This window comes from Drosophila erecta, unplaced genomic scaffold, assembly GCF_003286155.1.
Source record: "Drosophila erecta strain 14021-0224.00,06,07 unplaced genomic scaffold, DereRS2 tig00000000-arrow-pilon, whole genome shotgun sequence".
NCBI classification, from domain to species: Eukaryota; Metazoa; Arthropoda; class Insecta; order Diptera; family Drosophilidae; genus Drosophila; species Drosophila erecta.
This window is the reverse complement of record NW_020825194.1, coordinates 548,506-574,109: the sequence shown is the minus strand read 5'-3', so window position 1 is coordinate 574,109 and position 25,604 is coordinate 548,506. Positions and strand designations below refer to the sequence as shown.

The 25,604-nt window shown below is 48.4% G+C and overlaps 7 protein-coding genes across 10 annotated transcripts; 5 read left to right on the top strand and 2 right to left on the bottom strand.

Moving 5' to 3' along the window:
• The first annotated feature begins 139 nt into the window (after positions 1-139).
• Positions 140-3,727, top strand: LOC6554715 (coatomer subunit gamma). 3 transcript variants are annotated; one of them, XM_015153634.2, is made up of 6 exons: positions 140-297; positions 519-1,174; positions 1,256-2,726; positions 2,815-3,000; positions 3,059-3,211; positions 3,270-3,727. In XM_015153634.2, exons 1-6 carry the CDS (start codon positions 258-260, stop codon positions 3,398-3,400), a joined length of 2,637 nt encoding a protein of 878 aa, XP_015009120.1. In that variant the 5' UTR covers positions 140-257; the 3' UTR covers positions 3,401-3,727. The 3 variants fall into 3 exon arrangements, with proteins under 3 accessions (XP_015009120.1, XP_001981077.1, XP_015009121.1); XM_001981041.3 differs by having other exon boundaries at positions 516-1,174; XM_015153635.2 differs by having other exon boundaries at positions 140-1,174.
• Positions 3,728-3,845: 118 nt separating this feature from the next.
• LOC6554741 (protein pygopus) lies at positions 3,846-8,704 on the bottom strand. The gene is made up of 3 exons (XM_001981040.3): positions 7,933-8,704; positions 5,290-7,865; positions 3,846-5,013 (listed from the first exon to the last, which is right to left on the bottom strand). Exons 2-3 carry the CDS (start codon positions 7,608-7,610, stop codon positions 4,893-4,895), a joined length of 2,442 nt encoding a protein of 813 aa, XP_001981076.1. The 5' UTR covers positions 7,611-7,865; positions 7,933-8,704; the 3' UTR covers positions 3,846-4,892.
• Positions 8,705-8,872: 168 nt separating this feature from the next.
• LOC6554740 lies at positions 8,873-16,291 on the top strand. Its single transcript, XM_001981039.3, has 14 exons — positions 8,873-9,090; positions 9,153-9,490; positions 9,608-9,955; positions 10,018-10,217; positions 10,280-10,488; positions 10,557-11,266; positions 11,329-12,590; positions 12,652-13,046; positions 13,108-13,616; positions 13,675-14,044; positions 14,126-14,390; positions 14,461-15,286; positions 15,344-15,977; positions 16,043-16,291. Exons 1-14 carry the CDS (start codon positions 8,995-8,997, stop codon positions 16,151-16,153), a joined length of 6,273 nt encoding a protein of 2,090 aa, XP_001981075.1. The 5' UTR covers positions 8,873-8,994; the 3' UTR covers positions 16,154-16,291.
• A 403-nt stretch (positions 16,292-16,694) lies between these two features.
• Positions 16,695-18,630, top strand: LOC6554739 (acyl-coenzyme A thioesterase 9, mitochondrial). 2 transcript variants are annotated; one of them, XM_001981038.3, is made up of 4 exons: positions 16,695-16,927; positions 16,994-17,064; positions 17,118-17,360; positions 17,426-18,630. In XM_001981038.3, the coding sequence occupies exons 1-4, from the start codon at positions 16,821-16,823 to the stop codon at positions 18,349-18,351; spliced, it is 1,347 nt and encodes a 448-aa protein (XP_001981074.1). In that variant the 5' UTR covers positions 16,695-16,820; the 3' UTR covers positions 18,352-18,630. The 2 variants fall into 2 exon arrangements, with proteins under 2 accessions (XP_001981074.1, XP_026831735.1); XM_026975934.1 differs by having other exon boundaries at positions 16,991-17,064.
• Positions 18,631-18,636: 6 nt separating this feature from the next.
• Positions 18,637-20,697, top strand: LOC6554738 (acyl-coenzyme A thioesterase 9, mitochondrial). The gene is made up of 4 exons (XM_026975933.1): positions 18,637-18,806; positions 18,863-18,915; positions 18,968-19,210; positions 19,271-20,697. The coding sequence occupies exons 1-4, from the start codon at positions 18,661-18,663 to the stop codon at positions 20,185-20,187; spliced, it is 1,359 nt and encodes a 452-aa protein (XP_026831734.1). The 5' UTR covers positions 18,637-18,660; the 3' UTR covers positions 20,188-20,697.
• A 79-nt stretch (positions 20,698-20,776) lies between these two features.
• Positions 20,777-22,760, top strand: LOC6554737 (acyl-coenzyme A thioesterase 9, mitochondrial). Its single transcript, XM_001981036.3, has 2 exons — positions 20,777-21,313; positions 21,370-22,760. Exons 1-2 carry the CDS (start codon positions 21,121-21,123, stop codon positions 22,596-22,598), a joined length of 1,422 nt encoding a protein of 473 aa, XP_001981072.2. The 5' UTR covers positions 20,777-21,120; the 3' UTR covers positions 22,599-22,760.
• An 81-nt stretch (positions 22,761-22,841) lies between these two features.
• Positions 22,842-24,285, bottom strand: LOC6554736 (60S ribosomal protein L6). Its single transcript, XM_001981035.3, has 2 exons — positions 24,073-24,285; positions 22,842-23,628 (listed from the first exon to the last, which is right to left on the bottom strand). Exons 1-2 carry the CDS (start codon positions 24,181-24,183, stop codon positions 22,951-22,953), a joined length of 789 nt encoding a protein of 262 aa, XP_001981071.2. The 5' UTR covers positions 24,184-24,285; the 3' UTR covers positions 22,842-22,950.
• Between the last annotated feature and the right edge of the window lie 1,319 nt (positions 24,286-25,604).

Below are 25,604 nucleotides of genomic sequence, written 5' to 3'. Positions count from 1 at the left end.
AAACTACATGATTTCAGTGCCGATTTCGATGAATACTGTCGGTTGTAATGAAACACCAGCCAAAGATATAATCCCTCAAAAAACAGGAAACAAGTTTACTCGGGAAGATAAGAACAACATCGGTGTTATCGATACTTCACTGATGTTTTCACATCGATAACAGATTAACCAACTGGGCACCGCTGAGTGACGTGTAAGCGCAGCCAGAAAACCATTTCAATTGCTTTTCCCACGATTTAACCGAAAGTTCCAAGACAATGGGTTCGTTCCGCCGCGACAAAGATGAGGAGGAGGACGGTAAGTAGCACCTAACACCCGGACCCAAGTAATCCGCCGGCCAGCGAAGTCAATCGAAGACAATCTAGTTGCTGGAAGGTGCTCCGCTGGCACAGACACACACTCACACACCCACTAACCCGACAAAGTCGAGAAAAATCGAGTTTTCCTTAAATTGACTGAGAAAATGAATTATTTTTCCCGTGCCTCGCACAAAAAACATTTCGGCCATCCGCCAGCAGGACCGATCAATGCGTACCAGAACCTGGAAAAAACCTCGGTGCTTCAGGAGACGCGCACCTTCAATGACACGCCGGTGAATCCAAGGAAGTGCATCCACATCCTTACCAAAATCCTGTACCTGATCAATCAGGGTGAGCAGCTGGTGGCCCGTGAGGCCACCGACTGCTTTTTTGCGATGACGAAGCTCTTCCAATCTAAGGACGTGGTGCTGCGTCGTATGGTTTATCTGGGCATCAAGGAGCTGAGCTCCATTGCTGAGGACGTAATCATCGTGACCAGCTCGCTAACGAAGGATATGACCGGCAAGGAAGACCTGTACAGGGCCGCCGCCATCCGCGCCTTGTGCAGCATCACGGATAACACCATGTTGCAGGCCGTGGAGCGCTACATGAAGCAGTGCATTGTAGACAAAAACGCGGCGGTTTCTTGTGCTGCATTGGTCAGTTCCTTGAGATTGGCCTACACTGCGGGCGACGTAGTCAAGAGGTGGGCAAACGAAGCCCAGGAGGCCTTAAACAGCGACAATATTATGGTGCAGTACCACGCGTTAGGTCTGCTCTACCACATCCGCAAGTCGGATCGGCTAGCTGTCTCCAAGTTGGTCAACAAACTGACCAGAGGCTCTCTGAAGAGTCCCTATGCCGTTTGTATGCTGGTAAGTGCAGCTTGTGACCTAAACTTTTCATTATGCAAAAGATTCGAAGAAAAGATTTATTATTCGTTTTACATCCCCCAGATACGCATTGCCTGTAAGCTGATCGAGGAGGAGGACATTCCCTCTGAAGAGCTGTCCGATTCGCCCTTGTTTACGTTCATCGAGTCGTGTCTGCGCCACAAGAGCGAGATGGTCATCTACGAGGCGGCCCACGCTATTGTCAACCTGAAGAACACCAATCCGCGAATGCTATCGCCGGCGTTCTCCATCCTCCAGCTATTCTGCAGCTCGCCGAAGGCAACGTTGCGCTTTGCGGCTGTGCGAACGCTCAACAAGGTGGCCATGACGCACCCGGCGGCGGTGACCACCTGCAATTTGGACCTGGAGGGTCTCATCACGGACTCCAATCGATCGGTAGCCACTCTGGCCATCACTACGCTATTAAAGACCGGCGCTGAATCCTCGGTGGAGCGTCTGATGAAGCAGATCTCCACGTTTGTGGCCGAGATTTCTGATGAGTTCAAGGTGGTGGTCGTACAGGCCATTTGCGCTCTGTGTACAAAGTATCCGCGCAAGCACACAGTGCTGATGAACTTCCTTAGCGGTATGCTGCGCGAGGAGGGTGGCCTTGAGTACAAGACCTCCATAGTTGACACCATCATCACGATCATCGAGGAGAATGCGGACGCGAAGGAGTCTGGCTTGTCGCATCTGTGCGAGTTCATCGAGGATTGTGAACATGTTTCACTGGCGGTGAGGATTCTTCACCTGCTGGGCAAGGAGGGACCCTTTGCGGCCACACCCTCCAAGTACATACGCTTTATCTACAACCGCGTCATCCTGGAGAGCCCTATTGTGCGAGCTGCCGCGGTCACGGCCATGGCCCAGTTTGGCGCATCTTGCCCAGCCCTGTTAAGCAATATTCTCGTTCTGCTCGGTCGTTGCCAGATGGATCCGGACGACGAGGTGCGTGACCGTGCCACCTACTACCTTAGCATCCTTAACTCGGAAAGGCCAGAGCTTTACAAGAACTACATTATCGAGAGGGAGAATTGTTCTCTGGCTCTGCTGGAGAAATCGCTTGTCGATCATTTGAATGGCGACCTGGACACACGCTTTGATATTTCCATTGTGCCCAAAGCGGCCATAGTTAAGCCGGTGATTGCCAACGATGTAATGCTAGTTACCAGCAGTGCTCCACGGCCGCCGAAAATCACGCGGGAGGAGGAGAGTGCTGCACGTCTGGCACAGTTGCCAGGCATCCAGGTGTTGGGCCCCATCCATCGCAGCACAGCTCCCATCCAGCTGACCGAAAGCGAAACGGAGTACACGGTGCAATGCATCAAACACATATTCGGTCAGCACGTGGTATTCCAATTCGACTGCTTGAATACGCTGTCCGACCAAATTCTGGAAAATGTGCGGGTGGAGCTCACGCTGCCGGAAGGATTCACAGCCAGGGCGGTCATTCCATGTCCCAAGTTACCCTACAACGATCTGCAAACCACATTTGTCATCGTAGAATTCCCGCCCGACGCCGCCAGTTCCATTGGTAAGTTTATTATAAGAGCGTACAATTTTTCTCTAAATTGTAAATGGCCAATAATCTCTGATTAATCATTTACTGTATCTCATTTTAGCCACCTTTGGTGCCACTTTGCGATTTGTGGTCAAGGACTGCGATCCCAACACCGGCGAGCCGGACTCAGATGAGGGCTATGACGACGAGTACATGCTGGAGGACTTGGAGCTGACGGTTGCCGATCAGATACAGAAAACCAGAAAGAACAATTTCCAAGTGTCCTGGGATGCGGCTGACACCGAAGGTGCCACAGAAAGAAGATAGGGTTTATACAATGATTGGTAATATTTGCATATTTGCAGAATGGCTGCAAGCCGAGGATACCTTTGTGCTGTCGGCAGTGACCACCTTGCAGGAAGCCGTGAACACTATAGTCAAGATCCTGGGGCTGGGCGCTGCAAACCTCTCAGAAAATGTACCTGAGGGTACGCACCTGCATACGTTGCTCTGTTCAGGTAAGGATTCTTCGCTTTCAGCTGTAGGATGCATAGTAAAATCTGTCCCTCATTACAGGAACCTTCAGAGGCGGCGCCGAGGTTCTGGTGCGGGCCAAGCTGGCGCTTTCAGAGGGCGTCACGCTTAATCTGACGGTGCGCAGCACAGATCAGGACGTGGCGGAGCTCATAACGGCGGCCATCGGATAAGACAGCGAGCCATGCAGGAACCTCATTTGGTTTTTGCGTGCTGTCAACGTAATCTGAACTGCAACTGCGAAACAGAAAGTTACACCTAATCAAAAAATAATTCGTACCTTTAAGTGACTGTCTCTGTAATAATCTTAGAGCCCTGTCCACGATTCGGCATGTGGAGCATTGAGTGATGCTATTGCCCATTCCCAAACAGTTTATGTGGCCCAGCGATGCATCCTCCGCAATGTATCGCATATGTTTATTATCCCCGTTTAGCCTGTGCATTTAGCTTAAGTATGGAAACAAAATATTAAAAATACATGTATATGCAATGCAACCCGACCTGAAGGCGTTTATTTGGCAGGTGCTTTAAAAGTAGGACATTTAAATGTTTTTTACTGATTGCAACCTCGTGAGAACCGTACCTCCAAAGAGAAATTGCTTCATAACTAGAACTTACTTTATTTTATATGGTATTTTATTTAATTATAAATAACTTATAGTTGCAGTAACCTAGAGTACTTCTTGTTTTCCTATTTTTACAAATTTCTTTTCTCTTGAATCGTTTTTTTCGCTGCGTCTTCCACATTCGTCTTACATTACAAGTTCTTCTTTCTCGCATGAATTTATAATTTCTTGTGCTTTTGTTCGCAATCGATTCCTTATTATACATTCTCCGATTCCGACTATGTTGAATATTTTTGTGTAAAATGTATCCGACGATGGAGTTCTTTCAATCGTTCGAACCGCTTCTCCGTATTAAATATTTAAAATGTAAACGCACACAAGTATAAAAATAATATAGATTCGTAATAACAAATAACACACTCATGCAGTTTGCAGCAATTTCACAATGATAATTTCATTTCGTTACAATTTCTATACTCATCTCCAAATGTGTTGAATATGTCATTAGATATATGTTTATATAGTTACGAGTGGTTGTCTGTTGTGTTTTATGCGGAGTTCTTGCCAGGCGAGTGGTATTCGATCGGAGATGTGCTTCATCATCCCGCCTGGTCCGGCTATTCAGTTTTATCCATTCTCATTTTATAATACAAACTAGGGGGTTTCTCAGCTTTGTTTCCGTTTTCTTGTTGCGGCGGTGTCCTGTTTGATTACTCCACATGCAGACGCACACACCAATTACAATTATATTACAGTTAACATATTTCGTTTACACTTTTCGTTAAGGTTTGCTTTGCTTATTTGATTCAGGAGCACGCCGCGGGCTAGCCAGGAAGCCCGGAGCTTAAATTCACAACACTGCTCCGGCACTTTAGTGGGTCGCATACTGGCTACGGGGCTTAGATGCCGGGATGGGGACTGGTGGGCCTCAGGATCGGTCGGGGTCTTGACTATTGAGCAGCTTAAGTCTTACAATTAAGATAGAGTTAATGCTTGGATATTTTATACAGTGAGTGGGTGCTAGCTGGTGCTGTTGCTTTCGCAGTTGCTGGTGGTTGGGTTGATCGATACGTTTTGCTGATTTGACATCCGACCCGCTTCAACACTTGAACTTGACCATGGGAATATGCTTGGAAGACACGCACTTGTCACAGCACCACTCGGCAAACACCTCCTTGTTGAGCATTTGGAAGGCCGCCTCTGTCAGGCCCACACAGGTTCTGGAAAAATGATAGTGGAGTTAGTCGACGACATAACGTAACTAACTGACAAAATGTCATAAATTAATTAAGGGTAATTCCCTGTTTTATTTTGAACTAGAAGTGATAAGACTGATTACTAATAGGGCTGCTATACATTTAGCTTGAGGTTAATCAAAATACACAAGGTGTTTGGAATAAGGTGTGAAATAAACAAATAAACTTACTAAAAATATAGTGCCTACATATTTAAATATGTTGTTTGATATTTTCCATCTTTTGCAACTCTTGACCTACCTGTGAAAGAAGAAGTTACAACCGGATTCACAGAACACGGCTTCGTCGTTGTCGTTCACCTCCTTGTGGCACATGCCACACGGATAAATGGGCGGCGCATTCGGATTCTGCGGATTAAAGACCATTGGCTGACCCGGCGGGTACATCTTTCCGCCGCCCATTGTCATCGGCTTGGGACCTACACCCATGGGGCCGCCCATCGGGCCACCACCCATGGGCCCCATGTTGCCCATCGGTCCACCCGGACCCATGGGTCCTCCTCCACCGCCGAACATATTTGGACCTGGTCCACCCATGGGATTGTGGTGGTGATGCGGGTGTCCGTGGTGCGGAGACATGTGCGGATGCGGGGGTCCGTTCATGCCGCCGGGTCCGGGTCCTGGACCTGGTACTCCGCCCATGTGGCCGTGGCCCATGTGTGGACCCGCGTTCCCGTGCGGACCCCCCATCATGTGCGGATTTGGACCTCCGCCCATATGAGGAGGCATTCCACCAGGACCGCCGTGCATTCCGGGTCCGCCCATCATGTGCGGCGGCGGTCCACCGGGATGATGGTGCGGATGATGCGGGTGGTTCATCATATTCGGATGCGGGGGACCAAGATGCGAGGGTTGCTGCGGTGGCAGCATTTGGTTCATGCCCATTCCGGGCATGGGCCCGGGACCGTGGCCAGGTGGGCCGCCGCCCATGTGCTGCTGGTGCTGCATAGGAACTGCGTTCGGATTCATCTGGCCCATCATGGGTCCGTTGTTGTTATTGCTGTTGTTGTTATTCGGACCATTGGGCCCGGCTGGTGACTGCAGCGGACTGGGTCCGGAGTTGGGCATGCCCGGACTCGGGCCGGCGCTGTTTAGCGAGTGATGCGGTGACATGGCGGGCGGCGCTGGCGAGGATGTAGGCACTGACGTGGACATGGACGTGGCCGTCGATGTGGGCGTGAGCGTGGGCGTGGCGGGCGAGGGAACCGATGAGGAGGCTACCGATGATACCGAAGGTCCATTCGACTGCATCGACGTCGGCACTCCCAGGCGTCCTGCTGCTGGCGAGAGGTGAGGATTTTGATTGTTGTTGCTGGCGTTACTTGTATTGCTTCCGTTGTTGCTGTTGCCGCCTCCGGGATTCCCGGCGAGCAGGTTGTTCCCAGGTCCTCCCGGGTTGTTACCGTGCGCGGGGGAGATGCCACCGGGTCCTACTAGGCCGCCAGGCCCAGGACCTGGCCCTGGGATGGGTCCTCCAGGCATGTGACTGCCATGACCCGTCGGTCCGTTCCCGAGCGGACTGTGCAGAGGAGGAGGACCCATCTGCCCGTTGTTCATCGGTGGCTGCGGAGGTTGTTGTTGCTGCTGCTGTGGTCCGCCGGTGTTGCCGGGATTTCCCGGGCCCGGTCCCGAAGGAGGGCCCAACGGGCTGCCAATTGGATTGCCCATCGGCGAGCCCATGGGCAGTGAGTTCATTGGCGAGTTCTGGCCCGGACCGCCCATCGGTGAGCCCTGCATAGCTCGCGGATTGGGTCCGTTGGGACCGCCTCCCATGGGCGACAGACCGCCCATACCCATGTGATGGGGTGATATGCTGGGGCCTCCCATTCCGCCCATTGGACTCATGCCGCCAATACCAGCTATTCCACCCATGGGACTGCCCATTGGGACGGGTCCGCCAGGACCTCCAGGTCCCCCTGGCCTTGCATGATTCATATGCGGCGGTAGTCCGACGCCTGGTCCCGGTCCCATTTGGTGGGGATGCATGGGGCTCATGCCACGCATCGGAGGCGGACCACCCATGTGCGGATGTGGACCATGTGGGTGACCCATGGGTCCGCCTGGATGATGCGGGTGCATATGGGGATGCATGTGAGGCGGGGGAGGTGGTCCACCGCCCATGCCCATGCGGTCTTCCCAGTGCGGGTGCCCACCCGGTCCACCGCCGCCAAAGTGACCACCTCCTGGTCCGCCGCCCATCTGATTCATAGCCGCCATCGCCGCGGCCGCTGAGCTGGACATCGCCGACACCTGGGGACTGTCGTCGAATGGGTTCGAGGCAATAATGGTGTCTCCAAAGCCTCCCATTGGCGGAGGGGGTAGCAAATCCTGCGGTGTGGGTGGCGCCTGTTGCTGCTGCATGGAATTCGCAGCAGCTGCTGCAGCAGCAGCCGCAGCCGCCGCTGCGGCGGAGTTGGCGGCACTTGAGGTTTTTCGCCGCTTCTTCGGATTGCTCGGCGCCGAGATGATGTCCGTAGGAGGCGGCGGCTTAAAGTCGGGCGGACACAGTCCGCCCGCTGGACCCGGCAATCGATATGGCGCCATACCAAGATTGTGGGTCATATTCGAGGTGTTCTTCTTCCGAATGGTGGCAGCTTTTCTTTAACGGCGTGGGGCAAGAAATTCGGTTGTAACGGCGTCGCCAATCCCGCGCACGAGATCTCGACGCTGGTAAAGAAGAGGTTTTGGTTGTGATGTACCTAGGGTGGTGGGCACTAATCCTCTGGATCCTTTGGTGACCAACTGCAGTGGGCTATGCTCGGTGGGCTTGGGCTCTTTGCCGGTTATCCGGCCTGCGAGCGCCTGAAGTTTGAGTTCCTGGGGGTGTGAAGGGTGCCAAATGAGTATCTGGCATGCTGTAGGTCAATCCTCCGCAGCTACTCACCAAGTCATCTCCTGGCCAGGATCCTTATAAAATTCGCGTTTTTAAGGCAACTGGCTCCCGGTAAACACTTTCGGCGCAACGAACGGCAACCCCGTTTCTTTTTCAGGTTGGCAACTCTACCGTGGAAACCCAGCGTCGTGTTGTCTCGTTTCAAAGCGCCAAGCACCTGCCGCTTCTCAGTTTCTTACTGATCATCGATCTCTTTTGCCAGGAGCACGACTTTTTAACACTCTGCACTTCAGTTTGCCACTAATTCCCCTTCATTAACCCTTCAAAGGGCGCTTTCTGGCAGCGCTCTTCTTCTTGCCAGCGATTTTATGTCCTCCGCTGCGCTTCCCGTTCCGTTTTAATTGCAGTGCAGCGTTTAACTGTTGTTTATTTACGGGATCTTTTTGCGATTACCTTTAATCGGAGCACAATACAACCGGCGGTTATTTCCCAGGGGAAATTATGTTGGGTTTTACGCGATTTATAAAGCCTGCGTTTTCGGTTGGCTTTTTGTTGATTTGATGGCCACTGCAGCATCCACTTTTAATTAGCGCCGTTTAACGGAGCGGCACACGCACGGATTACCGTTACGCGGATTCGGCGGTCCGGCGGACTGACCACTGAACCGTTATATACTAGCAGCACATTAACCTTTGTTTATTTTGACCAATTTCTGCGTGCGAAGAAGCGAAATATAAATAATTTTCATTGCAAGTCCGCCAGTGTGACCTTTTGCGCACGTCAAGAGAAATGCCGGAATTCCGTTGGCGGGCCAGTGTGGCCGAAGCACGCAAGCACGAGGCGGCTTGCAACTATGTTACAAATTTGAAAACTAATTTGTTTTAAGGCGAAATTACGACTTGGGCAGACGTCATACCAATTTTATAGATAATTCGCTTATACATATTATCTTCAAGGCCGATACGTACTTTTTCTTCAAGCCGCCAATCGTCTATCGATAGGCAGGCCACGTTATCGGTAACTCTCAGGCGACGCTTGTCTATTGGCGGCGTTTAAATAAAGAGTTTAAAATTGGCAGGGTTTGCAATTAAGGCCAAAGCGGAATAAGTAGCAATGTGGAGCAACTTCGAGGCGTCCTCCCTGGAGGACGAAACCATCTCCAACGTATTCTCGTCGCGAGGAATTTTCCAAATAAGCAGTGAAGAGGAAGTGAGTCCTTATTGTGCGAATTATGCAGTTAGCTTTCTACTCCCGCCCTGATTTCTTGGTAGGTAAGCAAATATCCGGATATTATGGCCTCCGTGCAGTGCGGCAAGATGGTCATTGGCATCGACAAGAGCCTTTTGCTTCTGGAGGACGAGCTGGTGGCCAAGTGCAGCTTCCTGGCATTCGGGGCAGCCATTGAGGCCATTGCCATTTCCGCAAGTGGCAACCTGATTGTCTGCGGTCTCAGCGATGGCGAAGTTCACGGTGTTTTCATCAAGGGACTGCTCCTGTTCAGCGTGGTCGTCAATGTAGAGGACGTGAGCCTAACAGGCGGGACCTTCCGGAGCATCCATCAACTGGATCAGCGGTTCTACTTTACCTGTAAGAATGGAAGCATCTACAGGTAAGCCATCCAGAGAGAGCTAGGCAGTGGCATATTTGTGATAATACTTATGCATTGAAATGGGTTTGGGCGCCAGAGCCTTGACATTATTACTTTAAACAATTCAATGTCTTTCAGCTTAAGCGACATTGATGAGACCTTCTTGGAGACGTTAGGCAATATGAGCCTAAATGAAAACGACACTGTAGCTTGCGAAAAGGGCCTGCTCGAGAACGTTACCATTCAACGCCTTTCCAAGGGGAGATCCTCCTCCAACGTGGACTGCGCAGTGCTGCTCAAGCGGCTGGTGGCCGGCAACATCAGTGCCGAGAACAATCAGGATGATCTGGGGACGCACCCCGGTCTAGTTATTAGTGGAGATCAAAGCACGATGAACTTTAGAAATGCAGGCAATGACGTGACTCGCATAAATTTGCCCACTCAGTATGGCAGCCTAAAGCAGATCTTCAACCTGGAGCACTATATGTGAGTGGGTTTGCTGATTGTGGTGCAAAAATCACTCTAAGGTGTATCTGGATGTTTTACAGTATCGCACTCACCAATTCCGGCCACTTGGTGAACATTTGTCCGTACACTCGTACAATTTGTATGTGTCAATCTTCCCAACAAAATCAACTGCTCATCGAAGATCTGCTGGTCATGGAGTGCAGCGAAGAGAACATTGAGCTACTGGTGCTGACGAAATCAACGGAGGGGGGACGCTTCATTAAAGTAGTGGAGTATCCAAGTATGAATCCAGCAAACATAGAAACATAATATAGTACGGCTTAAATCCTTGTATCATTGCAGCGCTCATTGTGAAAAATGAGGTAGAAGTTCCTGATCACGCATGGCTCGTGCGTCAGTCAAAGTGTGCGGTCAATCTATATTATCTGGCTGCCAAGGAAGTCAACCAGAGCAGCATACCCTCCGTAGTGGAGATGATGCTCGTTTCAGAGACCGACCCGAGTGATCGTTTTAAAAAGTTGGTTTGCAAAGGGCGACTGGAGGAGGCGGAGGTATTTACTATAATTTATCTCTTAATTATTATTTATCCAATTCATTAATTAATTAATTATTGCGACAGGAATTTGGCAAGCAGTTTGAGCTGTGCCTCCAGCCCATCTATGAAGCCAAAGCGAAACGCATTCTGGTCGAGCTTTGCAACTCGAATTCCCACGATGCATGCGAGGTGGATACTAAATTCCAAAACTTGCTGCAGTTGCTGTCCCAAGTAGAAAGTAAGGCATTCATAAAGAGCCATCGCATGATCAACTTGAACTCCAGACACATCCTCGAGCGCTATCTTCGCGAGGTCAAGAAGCGCATGAGTTTCGAGGACGACGAGGAGGATATGTTGGAAATCGACGAACAACTGCACCGTCTTAAAACTCTGGCCATAATAGATCCCTACGAATGCAACACGGATTGGCAGAAGTTTATTTACGATAACAACTTGGTCCGGATGGTTAAGTCGCTGTTCAATACAGATATGCCGACGGCCTGTCTTATTTGGCGGCGGCATTCTAGCAGCATTCTGCCGCTGCTAAACGAAGATGAGTTGCGCACGCTATTAGGGTTTATTCCGAGCAACACCAAGCCTTTCAATGTTGTCCAGTGGTTGAGTCAGTTCATTCCGATGGTCAGCAACACTCATCCTAGCATAATGCCTTTTATCACCGACTGGAGCATTGAAATGACGCGGAATCTGCAGTATAGCCCGCATTGGCCGGATATCGGCCTGGAATTCTGCACGAAGATACTAGACATTTTTGAGGAAATCCAGTTCACTTACTCGTAAGTGAAATCCCTTTTCTCGCCCTTGAATATGTTATGCTTAACTTGTATATCCGTTTCAGCGATGTGCGGCGACAGCAGGAGCGCAACGTTGGAAAACTTCGGGATCTTGTCAACGCACTACAGGATCTTTCCGTGCTTAAGACCAACTATAACATGGGCTTTACACTGGACAACTACATGCAGGACTCCATTGACGCCACTGCTTTGAGCATTTTGCAGCACGTTCAACTAGATAAGCTGCAGCGTCTGGTGAAGAACTTCATGTACCCGATCTTCCTGGAGAAGGGACGTCAGCCACTGGATGTGATCAAACAGTATATATCACAGTTAGTAGCCAGTCGCCAATCGGGTACATGGCTAGAGCGGGCGATGGCTTGCATTGAGCTGCTTCACAATGAGGACAGCCGTTTGGAGTGCGCCTTGTCTGTGCTGCAAAACGCACCTGTGCCCTGGCCGGATACTCTAGCTCCTTTAATCAGGCTGCGCACTTCTACTCATCCATTGGCCGTGAAAATTAATGCCGAGTATGAGATTCAGGTGATCAAGATCATGAAGGTCAAGTACGGCTGGCCGGCTGACAGCTCCGATATCAACCTAAAGCTTTTTATGATGCGCATTGTGAAACTGAATCTTCCCGACATGCTGGACGACATCAGCGCTCTCACCAAGGCGGCGCCGGAAATTTCAACTAGTGCTAATTTTTACTGCTGCTATCAAATGGCGCGAAGAGGACAAGTTGAGATGGCTTATGAATTCTTCAAGACGCTGAATGGGGAGAATTCGAAGAACGGAGAGGAAGTGGTGGAGATCATAGCTAACATCTTGGAGAACAGCTCCTCTGCTTCGTTTGAAAATGATATTAAAGTGCAGGAGCACCTGAATGTCCTAGAGCTTTTTAAATTGTTTTTGCCGCATGTTGATTCCGTCTATAAGCGCCGCTACCTAGTGATTAAGCATCGTTTCCGCCTAAGGAAGTTCGGAATACTTTTGAACTGTAGCAGCGAACTTATACCGCTGCACAGACGTCACTGCCTTCTGGATGAGGCCATTGAAAGAATAATTGAGCGGGCCCAGGCCACGCTGAACGTGTCCGCTTTTATAGCCAGCGAAATAAGTGAACTTTGTACCGCTCTCGGTCTTTCAATAGTATTTGGTCTGAACCGCATTTGCCAACGGATTGGGTGCCTGCCCCTCAGCTGCGCTCTGGCTTTTCATGTTATAAGCTTCATCGACTGTGCACCCGCCAATGCCGGCGAGTTCGTCAATCTTGCACTTGAGCTTCTGGTTCAGCAAATTGAAAACGCCAGGGGAAAGTATCAGGGTAAGTGGTATACAGATCTGCAATAATGGTATTGAACGAAAACTACATTTTTGTGTTTCAGAAACGACATCCTCGCTGCAGTTGATGAATGAGACCGACCCACTTAGCTTTTGTTTGGCGTACGAGTTGCTCACTTCTGCCCTGCTCCACGAAAGCAGCCGTCGCCGTGATCTTGTTGAACTCATCAAATATATACGCGTGGCCGTAATCCACTACCCGCTGGACGCCATTAAGACTCACTACGACGGCAAAGAGCAGGCCGTCAACGAGCACATTTGCCGGGCCCTCGATGGAGTTCCGGTAGCCATGGGCGAGACCACAATAAACTTCAGTAGTGCTCTTAACGGATCCTTTGACGTGAAGACCCTACAGGTTCCGACGGCTACGAAGAAGCGCTACTCGGTGTCCATGTTTGATGAGGTAGAAGTGCAGCCTATCCAGCAGCTGCCTCAAAAGGTATTGCTCGCATAATTCTTTAACTGGCTATATTTATAACGCTTTGCATTTGTCTTCGAAGAAAAGCGTCGGAGGTCACATGGCAATAGTGAAGTTTCTGGCCCGCACCTTGTTGCTCATGGTAATCGAAACGGAGCCAAACAACTCATTGTTGATGCAGGTTCGCCATGGACTGTCGGAGAACACAAGAGCGGATGTCGAAAGTGCTTGCGCCGACTTTTTCCTGTCACTGGAACACTTGACGAAGGTGAAGGAGCACGATGCTTGGTACGTTATGTCGCAGTATCTGCTGGACTTCCAGAAGCAAAACTGTCGGAAGAAGCGGATTATCAACGAGGGCTTCATTACGCTGCAGCTGCGCCGCATTCTCCGAAATGCGATGGGCAACAAGGATGTGAACTTCATAGAGCTTTTCACCATGTTGGTGGTGGACAGCGAGGCAATAGCGCTGCTGGAAAAGCTCTCCGTTGAAGTGAAAACCGATCTGCAGAAAATCAACTTCCTGACATTATCCGCTATGTACCACGAGTACATCGAAGACTTGGACAATGTGCAAATGATACGCTCCAAGTAAGTGGAACATAATATAAATATTCTACATGTTAAAATCCGATTTATTGGCTTGCAGGAGATTGAAACTCTACTATTACCTGGAGTTTTGCCAGCAGGACCAAAGAATAAAGGGCAAGTTCAATGCTGACATGGACAACGTAGAGGATCTGCTAAAGGAGTTTCACAATAAGCAACTTGACGTTCAGCTTTTGAAACGCATGAGCAAGGACTTTGGCTTCGACTATCAGAAGATACTTATTACCCAGATAATAAGCATTTTGAGTGCCCAGGAGCTACGCTTCGATGTGAAGAGGGATACCTTCGGGGACGAGGAACTGGTTATGCAAAGCAGCGCCCAGGAAATGCGCGATATGTGCCAACCGTACATTAATGAAATCAGTAACGTCGAGCTCTTTACTTCCAAGTTAAAGCACTTTATTGATGGCGTAAGTTCACTAATGCTTCAAATAATCTGTGGTTTCGTAATATATTATATTCTATTTTTTTCACTATTTAAAATCGTTTAGATCAACATTTACTTCTACGAGTTGTACATGTGTGTGATAAACATCCTAATGTACTTCGATTCGGCTCCTAAGGAAATGGAAATTTGGATGAACATTTTGCACTTCCTGAGACACAAGATGATCACCAGAAGACGCAATCGGCCCGGTCAGGTGGAGACCGACATGTGGCTCAAATCACAAAGGGAAAATGGCGTTATGCCGAAGATATCACGATATCGCCTGCCTTTTAAGCCCATCGTAGAGCAACCTCTTAAGGATATTCTTGGTATATTCAGCAGAAATTTGTTAAGGCTTTAGGTTTCTATTTAATTCTGGTTTACGCTTCTTTTATTCAGACAGCGAACTAAACGTGGACAACTGCCAAAGTTGGTTTCCACTGATTCAGATGTACACGGCCTTAAAGGGATCCAAGGATAGCTCCCAGAACTGTGACTATTTCTGCATGTCGGCAGTAAAGAACTCGATATCGGAGTACAAGTCGAAAAATGAATCGGATTCCTGGAGTCTTCATCCCACGAATAATGCTTTTCTGCAGTCAATACTACGGCTGGTCGAGAAAGTGAACAGCCCAAACAAGGCATTTCTAATACTATACTTCGTGTCCAACTATGCTCGTGATGGAGCCGATCAGGTGGAGGCCTCCTACGAGTGCTGGAAGTTTGTCAAGGAGAAGGGCCACCTGATTACTGACCCAAAGAGTCGCGATCAGGTTGCCAAGGTGAAGCGACGGTATCCTATCCAGAAGACCCAGCACTTGCTGTATGTCTATGGCCTGACCGATGAAAAGCTACTGCGCCTGGTTGAGAACCCCACCGAGCTAATCAATGCGCTTTACCACCACGAGCTGATCCTTAAGTGCAGCAAGGTGGATATTAACGCCCTGGTCGCGGAGATAGCCAAGCTGCATGACCTGTGCTTAACCACCATTCAGTACCGCCTGCTTCAGAAGTGGCTCTCACTGACTATGGAGTCGGCGGCTGACGGTACCATTTTGGAGGAGACTTTCATGGAGGAGCAGAACTGGCCGGAGCAGACTAACGGCGCGGACGGTTCAAGCAGCCAGGACGCCAGCGAGAACGTGAATAGAGCGTTCTACATACTTTCCAGTTGGCCAAAGGCGGACGCAGTCAAGTTCCTTGTGGGTCTGATCTTCAAGGGCGGGTAAGAATTGGTATTTAAAAGTTAACAGAAGAAATTCATTGTATACACTTCCATCAGCTCGGTAAACACCTCCACACAGCTGCAAATGTACGAGTGCTATTCCAAGCTAAACGATGGCAGCAACTCTTTTACCAACACGGTCAGCCAGCGCCAGTTCATTAGCATCAAGTGTGTGCACGAGCTCAAGGCTCTGGGCTACAAGTCCAACCTGGAAAAGTTCTCCGACGACCATTGCAACAAGATTGACATTCTGAAGATGATCTGGCAGCGTAATGCGCAGAATCCTCTTTCCCTGGAGGTGATGGCCAACATTTGCCTGGGCTTTGATATACACCTGCCGCAGATCTGGAACGGCATTCTGAAGCGCATGGTCATGTTTCATATGGTGCGCGAGTTGAACGCCTTGTTGGATGTACTCAGCTGCCGGCCTCATCTGCTTCACCTGGATGGACTGGCCCAGGCCTGGGACTATGTGCTCTGCTATCCTCTGAAGAACGCAGTCGAGACACGTTCCTTTCAGCAGGAAGAGCTGCTAAACAAGACGCTGCTGCGTCTGCAGGGCTGTCCGGTGGTGCACGCCCTCAATCTACTGCAGTTCGCCCAGCACTGCATCGTCGTCCATCGACCCCACATGGCCGCCGCTCTACTTAGCTTCTGCCAGAGCACCGAGCAACGGCAGAAGATCAAGAAGGTTTGCTCACACCACCACCGCGCACTTGATGAAATGTTCTATAGTCACTCTAAATTTTCTTGCAGATGATACATTCCCATCCATTGGAGAACCTTCGACAACAGATCCTGGATCTGGAAGATGCTGGCCTTTTGCCGGTGGTTTTGAACTTTGCGCTCAAGGAACTAAATCTGTAAGCGTAGAGTTTTGCCATAATTTATACTTTTATTCGTGGAATATCCGCGTTAATTGCTCTTGGTTGAAGATACTTTTAAATGGTCAGAAATTTGTAAATATCAGCGAATACCCCTCCAAATATAGTTTATACAAACGTGGGCTATTTTTTATTTTAATTTTAATCATTTCTTTTATATCTGCCTTGTAGCAATTAGTCAATATTTAAACGGTTCAATTCCCGTACGTTAATAGTTTATGAAGCACAAAACGATGTGTTAATTTGAGAAATATTGTCTACGGAATTTTGATTCCCAGTTTAAAATTAACAACAATCTCGATGACGTCATATGCTAGCATACACTGTATACACAGTGGGATCGAAAAGATGGAATATTGAAAAGAAAAAGATTTATAAAGGTTTTCTAAACTGGGGGATTTGGTTTTGTATCGAAATTCTACAATTTTAAAGCAATTATTTATGGACGAATTTGTTTCAAGTCGAAAGGAGCAAGTTCATCCACGAACTAATCGAACCGAACACTTTGAAATTAGTTTGAGACGAATGTTATCGAGCCCACTGTGCCGGTCAGCTGTGGCGACGACCAGCTGATTTTCATTTGGGGTTAGATCAAAGACAGGTTACACATTTGTAACTTGAAAAACAAGGAGAAAACTGGTAAAACTAAGATGCTGCGTTCCTTGATGGGAGCACAAAAGTGCTGGAGCCTGATCCGCACCAGGAACCTTATGGAATTCGCCCCCAAACAGGCGCCAGCATTCTTTGCAAAGTCCAGGTAAGAACAAAAAGTGAAGTGGACTACTGAGCTTATTTGTTATATGAGTACTTTAATCTCCAGCAGACGTCACTACTCACCGCCCACCCATATTAAGCAATCAGAGCCTGCCAATGATTCCGGAACCATGGGGGAGAGTAAGTGTTGTTTTACCAGAGTCAAACACATCCTAATTCCCGAACTTCTGCAGTCAAGGAGGGCATGATGCAACGATTGGGACTAGAGCACGGCTACCATGCGCTGCCCAAGTCCAGGGAGCAGCTGCTCAAGTACACACCAAAGCTGGAGGATCTGCCTCCAAGAGCCATGCAGGATTCATTCACCACGGCCATCCTTCCTCTAAGCAAGGACCGCACTTTGCAGGACAAATATGTAAGCTATCTGGGCAATGTGCGCTTTGGCCGACTGCTGGAGGACATGGACTTGTTTGCTGGTACGAGGAACACGATCGCTGATATTGAAATCCTTGCGCACTTTCTTATTATCCGTTATTTCCAGCTTGGTGCTGTCATAAGCACCTGGTTCTGCCCAATCTGCCGGAGGGAGTTCACCTGCCGTACACATTTGTGACCATTCTGGTGGACCGCATCGATTTCACCAATGTGTTGGCTTCAGGAACCGAAGATATCCGTTTGTCTGGTCACGTTTCTTGGGTGGGAACCAGTTCCATTGAGGTGGTAGTGTGGCTGGAGCAGATGGTTGACGGAAGGTACCAAAAGATAACCCGTGCCTTGTTCCTTATGGCAGCCAGAAATGCTACCAATACGGGACCGTCTCCTGTGAACCCCTTACAGCCGGCAAATGAGGAAGAGAAAGTGATCCTGGCTGGCGGCGCAGATAGAAAGAAGAAACGACAGATTCTCTCTGCTCAGTCCATCTTCAAGGTGGAACCCAATGATCCGGAGCAGACACTTATGTACGAGCTGTACAAAAGGACCACTCCCACCAACACTTTGGAGCTCAACAAGCGCATCCTTCCGCCAAACTGTCGCTGGATGGAGGACTCTTTTCAGATGAGCACGATTCCTTCATTTCCGGAGCACAGGAATCACCACAACCGAGTCTTTGGGGGCTTCCTCATGCGAAGTGCCTTGGAGATCAGCTGGGCAGCAGCTTACCTCTACTGCAAAACGCGACCCAAACTGGAGCACATTTCCGACATCAGCTTCAAGAAGCCTATAAGCGTAGATAGCTTCATCAAGATGACCGCATATGTGGTGTACACGAAGGACAACTACGTGCAGATCATGACCGTTGCGGATGTGCTGGATACGCAGACGGGAAACCAGGTGACCACTAACACGTTCTACTACACCTTCTCGTCTCCGGATACGGTTACCGAAGTGCTGCCTCGCTCATACCATGAAACTATGTGGTACATCCAAGGTCGTCGGAAGTTTGAGGCCAGCAGGACTCCAGCGTAGACAATCCACATGCCTATGACTGTTCCTAAAGATATTATGCAGGGCTATGCTACCAGATAAAAGCAATTACCAATCCGTGTTTATAAAAAGCAATAAATGTCTATCGTTCAATGAAGTGCTTAACCAGTTTATAAGTATTCAAATCTTCTAATAATCCCTATCGAAGAACACTAGATTAAATTTTTATTAATATAATAACTGTCAAAATACTCCCTAATTTTTGCCGACATTACTTTTTTTACCATATAACACCCTGTAATCAAAAAGAAAAAAACTGAACAAAAATTTATAGTTTTAATTTCGTTTTGGATGCGGATTAAGATCCCGATCCGTTTCAATAGCCCTGGTCTTAGGTTTATCAAGTTCTATATTATGCCTTTTTTGCTCGGAGCCCGTAGCTGCCGGGGCATTCTAAAGGGCAGGATGCTCAGGAAGATAACAATTATGAATTCCAGGTGAAACACCAGTACAACTAGCAGGAATCGAATTTTAAAAGCTACATTTCTTCCAGCTCCAATAGACGCAGCAGCTCTCCAGACAAACAATACTTGACCATTGCGGAGAGTAAGTACTTCCACTTGAAATAAGTACTAGTTGTGCACCTGTCCCTTCACAGTCAAGGTGAAGATGATGCAAAGATTCGGCCTGGAGCCTGGGTATTCCATACAGCCGAAGTCCAGGGAGGAACTACTGAAGTACCAGCCCAAGTTTGAGGACTTACCCGCACGATCTATGCAGGATTCCTATTCCTCGGCCATCATTCCCTTGAGCACGGATGCAGTACTGCAGGACAAGTACATCAACTTTAAAGGCTTTGTGCGCATTGGCCGAATTCTGGAGGACATGGACCTGTTTGCCGGTACTATCTATTTTGACCAAGGCGATCTTGTTGAATTATTTGCTTCTCAATTCTTCTTAGCTTGGTGCTGTCATAGGCACCTGGTAGTCCCCAATCTGCCGGAGGGAGTACCTCTACCGTACTCCATCGTGACGGTCCTGGTGGACCGAATCGACTTCACCAGTGTCGCACCCCTAGGCACCCAGGACATCCGCCTATCCGGCCATGTCTCCTGGGTGGGAACCAGTTCCATGGAGGTGGTGGTATGGCTGGAGCAGGTTGTCAATGACGAAAATCAGAATATCACGCGTGCTCTGTTTCTAATGGCGGCTAGAAATGCCACCAACACAGCAGCGGCTCCAGTGAATCCTATACAGCCTGTCGATGACGAAGAGAAGCTCATTCTAGCTGGCGGGGCAGATAGAAAAAAGAAACGACAGGTACTCAGCGAGCAGTCTGTCTTCAAAGAGGAACCCAACGCCGAGGAACAATCTCTTATATACCAGCTCTACAAAAGGACTGCTCCCATCGAGCAAAGGGACCAGCAGCGCCTCCTGCCTCCCAACTGTGTTTGGATGCACGACTCCTTCCAGATGAGCACCATTCCCTCATTTCCAGAGCACAGGAATCAAAACAACACTGTCTTTGGGGGATTCCTCATGCGCAGTGCCCAGGAAATTAGCTGGGCAACAGCTTTCCTCTACTGCAAGGCCCGGCCCAAACTGGAGCACATCTCGGACATTAGTTTCCAGAAGCCCGTCAGCGTGAATAGCTTCTTGAAGATGACCGCGTATGTGGTGTACACCGAGGAGAACTATTTGCAGATCATGACCGTTGCCGAAGTCCTGGACGCATACACGGGAAGCCGCGTCACCACCAACGCGTTCCACTATACCTTCTCCGCTCCAGAGCCGGTTACTGAAGTGCTGCCTCGCTCCTACCACGATACCATGTGGTACATCCATGGTCGCCGCAAGTTCAAGGCCAACAAGGGTTGAGCCCTAAGAGTTGAGTTCCAATAGGGTCAAAGTCTGCAACTCAAGACACGATTCGTTTAATATTTTTTAAGCCTAATGTACAAAAAGACACTGAATTGTGCCCAGATGATATTTTCTGAACCAAAATCTCTGTTCCTTATCGAAATTGAAAAGCGCGTAGTTTGGCCCCGGCTTTTATTTCGAATTCCTAGCTGCGTGAAGATCATGACCACTGCCAATGTTCCGGGCACACACGTGATAGTTCAGCCTACTCCCACTCTGTAGATTAGATTGAGTCCCAATTGTTACATAGAAAACATATTTTTGGTAATATTTTTGCTGTCCAATCGGACCGAAAATGTAGTGTAAAATTTTCCATCTCCTCCATTAGTCTGGCATTTTTCCATAACATCATCTTTACACCTTTGCTCAGATTAGATTGTAGGTTTGAGTAGATGCACAGAAAAACAGGATGGGCCTGCTGATAATAAATGGAAAAGCCCAAAAATGTACTCAAATAGATAGCCAACTCAATCTTATGGGATCGTAAAATTCAAAAATAAAATCATTTAAAATTCTGCAAAAGATATAATACTTCAAACCTCATAAGATTATAATATACACAATCCCCCGACAACTTGCGCTATTTCTCCCAGTGCAAGCAGCAGATCTCTCACCAAGTGGACAGGTGATCGCCATGCGCGGGTTCTCAGTCGCCTGAGAGCCATGTAATCGCACATCGGCGGAATATTTGCCAACGCTGTAGCTCTACTCGGGTCTAGAATCACTCTCTATTTTGCAGGCCAAGTGAAAGCACTTCATGTAAATCCGATCGAGCTGAACCGTATTACGTATTAGGAAGTGGGAACTACGCCCAAGTGCCTGCAAGTGACTTCCTACAAAAATTCATGCCATTGGATCCCCAGTAGGCCCCGGATACCGAATCACCTGGAAATGATGCTGTGTCGGTTGGCACGGGGACTTGGAACGGCGCTGTCGAGGAGGAGCTACTGGTCGACTGCCCGGCGGAGGCGACTGCTGGCCACCAACTGCACTGCTTTTGCGTGCCAACAGATGCCCAGGAGCTATACGCTAGAGAACGGACCCAAGGTGAAGTCAGATCATCGCTCTGGCACAATGGTGGAAGGTAAATCAGAATCTATGTTCGCTTTGGAACCTCTCTGACACCTCTACTCCCCGTAGTGGCTCGCATCATTCGCGAGCAATCCGGCGTGGACGTGGGCTACCATACTATTCCCAAGCCCCGTGATCATCTCCTGCAGCACCAGCCGAAGAGAGAGGAGCTCCCACCAAGAACTATGCTGGATTCCCATACTACTGCCATTCTGCCCCTAAGCTCCAGTGAGCTAATCCGCGAGACCTACGTGAACCACTTGGGAAGGGTGAGGTTGGGCAGGATTATGGAGGAATTGGACATGTTTGCTGTATGGATCTGCCATCGTCATGTGAAGCTTCCCAAGCTGCCGAAAGGAGTGCCTTTGCCTTACACCTTTGTCACGCTGCTTGTCGACAAAGTGGAGTTTACCAATCTGGAGCGGTTGCAGGTCAACGAGGACATCGAGATCAGTGGTCACATCTCGTGGGCGGGGCGGAGTTCTATGGAGATTACCATCTATGTGAAGCAGTTGGCCCATGGCGAATATATTGATGTAACAAAAGCCATCTTTGTGATGGTGGCCAGAAATGCCACCAACACGGGACCGGCTCCCATTAATCCTATAGAGGTTGGGGATGACACCGAGAAGATCATTTGGGAGCAGGCGGAGAAGCGGCAAAAGGTGCGCAAGGCTTCTGCCATGGATTCTGTGTTCAACTCGCCTCCCAGGGAGCACGAACAGGCCATCATGTACGAGATCCTTAAGAGAACCACTCCAGCGAACAGAATGGATCTTAATAAGCGTGTCCTGCCACCAAAATGCCGCTGGATGGAAGACTCTATGCAGTCCACAATGATTGCTCCGTTTCCGGAGAACAGAAATGCGCAGAACACCATCTTTGGAGGCTACCTCATGCGCCAGGCCGTTGAAATCAGCTTCATAATGGCTAGCATCTACCTGGGCGATCGGCCCATCCTCACGTGCATATCGGACATCAGTTTTATGCACCCAGTGCATGTTGATCGGTTCCTCCAGCTCACCGCCCACGTTGTATACTCCGCCCAGAACTACGTCCAGCTGATGACCGTGGCGCAGATTTGGGATGCCAAGAGCGGCAAAGTGCAGACCACAAATGTCTTCTACTTGACCTATCGGGCGGACAAGGTTGTGGACGAAGTCCTCCCGCGATCCTACCGAGAGATGTTGTGGTACGTCCATGGCAGGCGGAAACTCCTGGCCGCACTGCACTTGCAGCCGGAGTACCCCGATCCTATAGCAGAGGACAAAGAGAGCTCAAATATTATCAGCACTTAGAATTAGCGCTAGGATAAATTGAAGTTTTACTTGACTCAAATATGTTAAACTGATTTAGAATTTTAGCTTCTCAGCTGTTATTTTATAGTTTCTAGGATCAACGAAATAAAATTTTAGAAAACGGAAGATTACGTTTTAACCAAAATGAACTACTTTAAATTGATCCTCGTAAACCATGCTACTATTGGAGATTATTCAAGATTTGAAAAATGAAATTGTGTCTTTGAAAAAGTAGACAGAAACTCCGTTTTGTAAGGTTTATTTTACAAATCCTGTTAGTCTAACCAGCGGGCGCGCTTGTACAGTGTTTTTGCTTTAGAAATCCTTAAACTGAAGAACCAAATCCGCTCGCTTAGAAACGCATGCGGTGGGGGTATTGGGAGGAGTGCAGGGCAAACATGTTCTGCAAGTACTTGGCGAAGAACTTGCCCTCGGGATGGGCCTTGATGGCCTTCAGCAGGGCGGTGTCCACCTCCTTCTGGTCCTTCTTGCGCTGCTCGTTGGGCACGAAGCGCTCCTTCTTGGCCGCGAAGATGTCGGCCTCGCCGCTCTTCTTGTCCTTCTTGGCCTTCAGACGGCGGAAGTAGGCGTCGTTCAGGTGCTCGGGCACCTTGAAGGCACCGAGATCCACCTTCGAGGAGGTGCCGATCACGTAGCGCTGGGACACGCGACGCAGCGGGCACGAGTTGAGGGCGAAGGGTCCGGTGACCAGCAGGAGTCCGGAGGCCAAGACCTTCAGCAGGACGACGCGCTTGCCCTGGTGGCGTCCGGCCAGCAGGATGAGCACGGTTCCGGGGGTCAGGTTGCGGCGCGTGTTGCGCTTGTGCTCGCTGAAGTTGGCCTTGGCGGGGCGCTTCTTCACGAACGTCTTGGTCGGGTAGGTGGCCTTGCTCTTCTTCAGGTAGACCGTGCGCTCACCGCCGTTCTTGGGTCCTCCGATCTTCTTCACCTTCTTGATGGGCACCTTGACCTTCTCCACCACGGGGCTCTTCTTGTCCTTCAGGCGGTACAGGGCACGACGTTTGTACATCTGAAATGGGTTAGATATGTGGTTAACTACCTTGATCCATAAACGTTTCAACTAGAAGGTGAATCTGTTCTAATGGTTTATCAGTTTTTCAAAGCATTTGACAACTGTTGCACAGTGATAGGAAAGGGTATTGAGCATTATTGAGCTTATTTATGGGGAGAGTAAACAATTAGGCAAAGTATGCATGGTTTGTACTTAGAGCCACTTGGACACACGGGAAACTTTTCAGAACTTTTCAGGAATCGCACTGACGAATACTAAGTTTTTAAGTAAAACTAACACAAGTTGGAGGATCAGTGCGTGGTACACCCTACGATGGATGAGTAAATACCGAATCCCATCGGATCGGAGCACTATTTGCAAACCACGCTGCAGCGCCATCTCTTCAGGCGGAGGCGTCATCGGCCCAGAGGCCATTTCCCCACTGTTTCCGGCGATATTTACCTGGGCCTTGGAGTAACGCAGGATGCCACCCTTCAGGTAGGAGTTGACGGGGTGCTTCTTGCCCTTTTTGGCCGACTTGGCCACCTTTTTAGCTTTCTCGACGGGTGCCATTGTAAAACACGTGTACACAGCACAAAAATTATTGGAAAAGGAAGGTTATGTCTCGAGCAGTGTGACCAGAGCGGCCGAGCTCAAAATACCACCGGGCTGGCAGAGAAATACCAGTTCAGAATAAAGACATACCATATAAATACCCCAAATTAAAACAAAATTACATGCTTTACTTATTTTAATACACTCAGATATTGCAAGTGGCAAACATAAGTTCACAGTGGATTTTGATTTAAATTAAAGCTCCACATTATACGATTATTTTGTGTAATCGGGTTGACTATCGATAGGAAAGGCGTACGGTCATACTGTAAAACCTATCGCGACGTTTCGAATTCATTGCCATGAAAATCGATATATATAACGGTCAATTTTTAAAATGGGAACTTGGTTTACTAGTTTCTCTTTAAAAAAGTATTTCAGCAATCCAGGCAGAGTTTAATGATTTTTGAACATTTTAAACGATGCCAGTTAATAATTGGGCAAGATAAAGAAAACACAACTTTCCATTTACCATTTAATAATACTTTTTTCCATTTATTTGTTGTAATGTGTACAATGATTTAAATCACGAGCTTCAGCTGTTTTCAAACAACTTGTTCCACATTTCTTTACACAATGATCCATTTGCTTAGAATGATTCTGGTGGACGCCTAAAGTAATCTAATTGTTAATTACAGGTTGTAATTGAAAATAAATTAAAATGAGTGGTTCGTAATGTACAGTATGAATTCATTTCGTGTGGTAACTAATCCTAAAAATGTAAACCTCAACCGAATATAAGCTCAAAACTTGACGATGGGCGATTACCCAACGTCAGCATCAATAAAACTAGTCATCAAATAAAAACTAAATATGCATACACTTTACAATAATTGAGATTTTTCTTCACGTTTTTGATGTTGATCCTTGCAAATATTTAACTAACTCCGCGCTAAATACAATGTAAAATTTGCTAGTTGTTAAAATTATGAAATCTCAGCCCGTGGCAGTCGATGGTAGAAAAACTTAGTGCTAGACTTATTTTCACCGCTTTCACCTTTCACTTAATCGCTTAATCGTCAATTGGCTGTTACTTAAAGTTGGACTAAGCTTAAACGAACACATCATGATCTCTGTCGCTTAAATATAATTATTTGTATCGCCTTCGCTTCAGCGTTCGACTGTGTTAACAATGTATTCGGGTTCTGTTTCTACAGAACTGATCTTCAGGCTGTGGTTCAGAAAGTTACTAAAGAATAAATTACAAAGAATCTATTGCACAATTGTTAATTGAATATTGACTTGATACTTGAATATTTACAGCAAAGTCGCCCGGGTTTATTTACATTTGATCGGAGCTGTTCGGGGGTTATGGAAATGGTGGTGGTGTACTCACATTTCGCCGGAGTCGCCGCTGCACTGCATCTGGCACCGGGCAA

What these genes read in the sequence shown, in the direction of transcription:
- LOC6554741 (XM_001981040.3), bottom strand. Translation starts at nt 7,610, where the DNA reads ATGACCCACAATCTTGGTATGGCGCCATATCGATTGCCGGGTCCAGCG. An exon ending in TGTAACTTCTTCTTTCACAG is followed by an intron (nt 5,014 to 5,289) that starts GTAGGTCAAGAG and finishes TCATTTTTCCAG; the next exon opens with AACCTGTGTGGGCCTGACAG.
- LOC6554740 (XM_001981039.3), top strand. Translation starts at nt 8,995, where the DNA reads ATGTGGAGCAACTTCGAGGCGTCCTCCCTGGAGGACGAAACCATCTCC. An exon ending in AAGAATGGAAGCATCTACAG is followed by an intron (nt 9,491 to 9,607) that starts GTAAGCCATCCA and finishes AATGTCTTTCAG; the next exon opens with CTTAAGCGACATTGATGAGA. An exon ending in GTGCAAATGATACGCTCCAA is followed by an intron (nt 13,617 to 13,674) that starts GTAAGTGGAACA and finishes ATTGGCTTGCAG; the next exon opens with GAGATTGAAACTCTACTATT.
- LOC6554715 (XM_015153635.2), top strand. Translation starts at nt 464, where the DNA reads ATGAATTATTTTTCCCGTGCCTCGCACAAAAAACATTTCGGCCATCCG. An exon ending in CGACGCCGCCAGTTCCATTG is followed by an intron (nt 2,727 to 2,814) that starts GTAAGTTTATTA and finishes ATCTCATTTTAG; the next exon opens with CCACCTTTGGTGCCACTTTG. An exon ending in GCATACGTTGCTCTGTTCAG is followed by an intron (nt 3,212 to 3,269) that starts GTAAGGATTCTT and finishes CCCTCATTACAG; the next exon opens with GAACCTTCAGAGGCGGCGCC.
- LOC6554738 (XM_026975933.1), top strand. Translation starts at nt 18,661, where the DNA reads ATGCGGATTAAGATCCCGATCCGTTTCAATAGCCCTGGTCTTAGGTTT. An exon ending in ATACTTGACCATTGCGGAGA is followed by an intron (nt 18,916 to 18,967) that starts GTAAGTACTTCC and finishes GTCCCTTCACAG; the next exon opens with TCAAGGTGAAGATGATGCAA. An exon ending in GGACATGGACCTGTTTGCCG is followed by an intron (nt 19,211 to 19,270) that starts GTACTATCTATT and finishes AATTCTTCTTAG; the next exon opens with CTTGGTGCTGTCATAGGCAC.
- LOC6554737 (XM_001981036.3), top strand. Translation starts at nt 21,121, where the DNA reads ATGATGCTGTGTCGGTTGGCACGGGGACTTGGAACGGCGCTGTCGAGG. An exon ending in CTCTGGCACAATGGTGGAAG is followed by an intron (nt 21,314 to 21,369) that starts GTAAATCAGAAT and finishes TACTCCCCGTAG; the next exon opens with TGGCTCGCATCATTCGCGAG.
- LOC6554736 (XM_001981035.3), bottom strand. Translation starts at nt 24,183, where the DNA reads ATGGCACCCGTCGAGAAAGCTAAAAAGGTGGCCAAGTCGGCCAAAAAG. An exon ending in TGCGTTACTCCAAGGCCCAG is followed by an intron (nt 23,629 to 24,072) that starts GTAAATATCGCC and finishes AACCCATTTCAG; the next exon opens with ATGTACAAACGTCGTGCCCT.
- LOC6554739 (XM_026975934.1), top strand. Translation starts at nt 16,821, where the DNA reads ATGCTGCGTTCCTTGATGGGAGCACAAAAGTGCTGGAGCCTGATCCGC. An exon ending in GCATTCTTTGCAAAGTCCAG is followed by an intron (nt 16,928 to 16,990) that starts GTAAGAACAAAA and finishes TTTAATCTCCAG; the next exon opens with CAGACGTCACTACTCACCGC. An exon ending in TTCCGGAACCATGGGGGAGA is followed by an intron (nt 17,065 to 17,117) that starts GTAAGTGTTGTT and finishes GAACTTCTGCAG; the next exon opens with TCAAGGAGGGCATGATGCAA.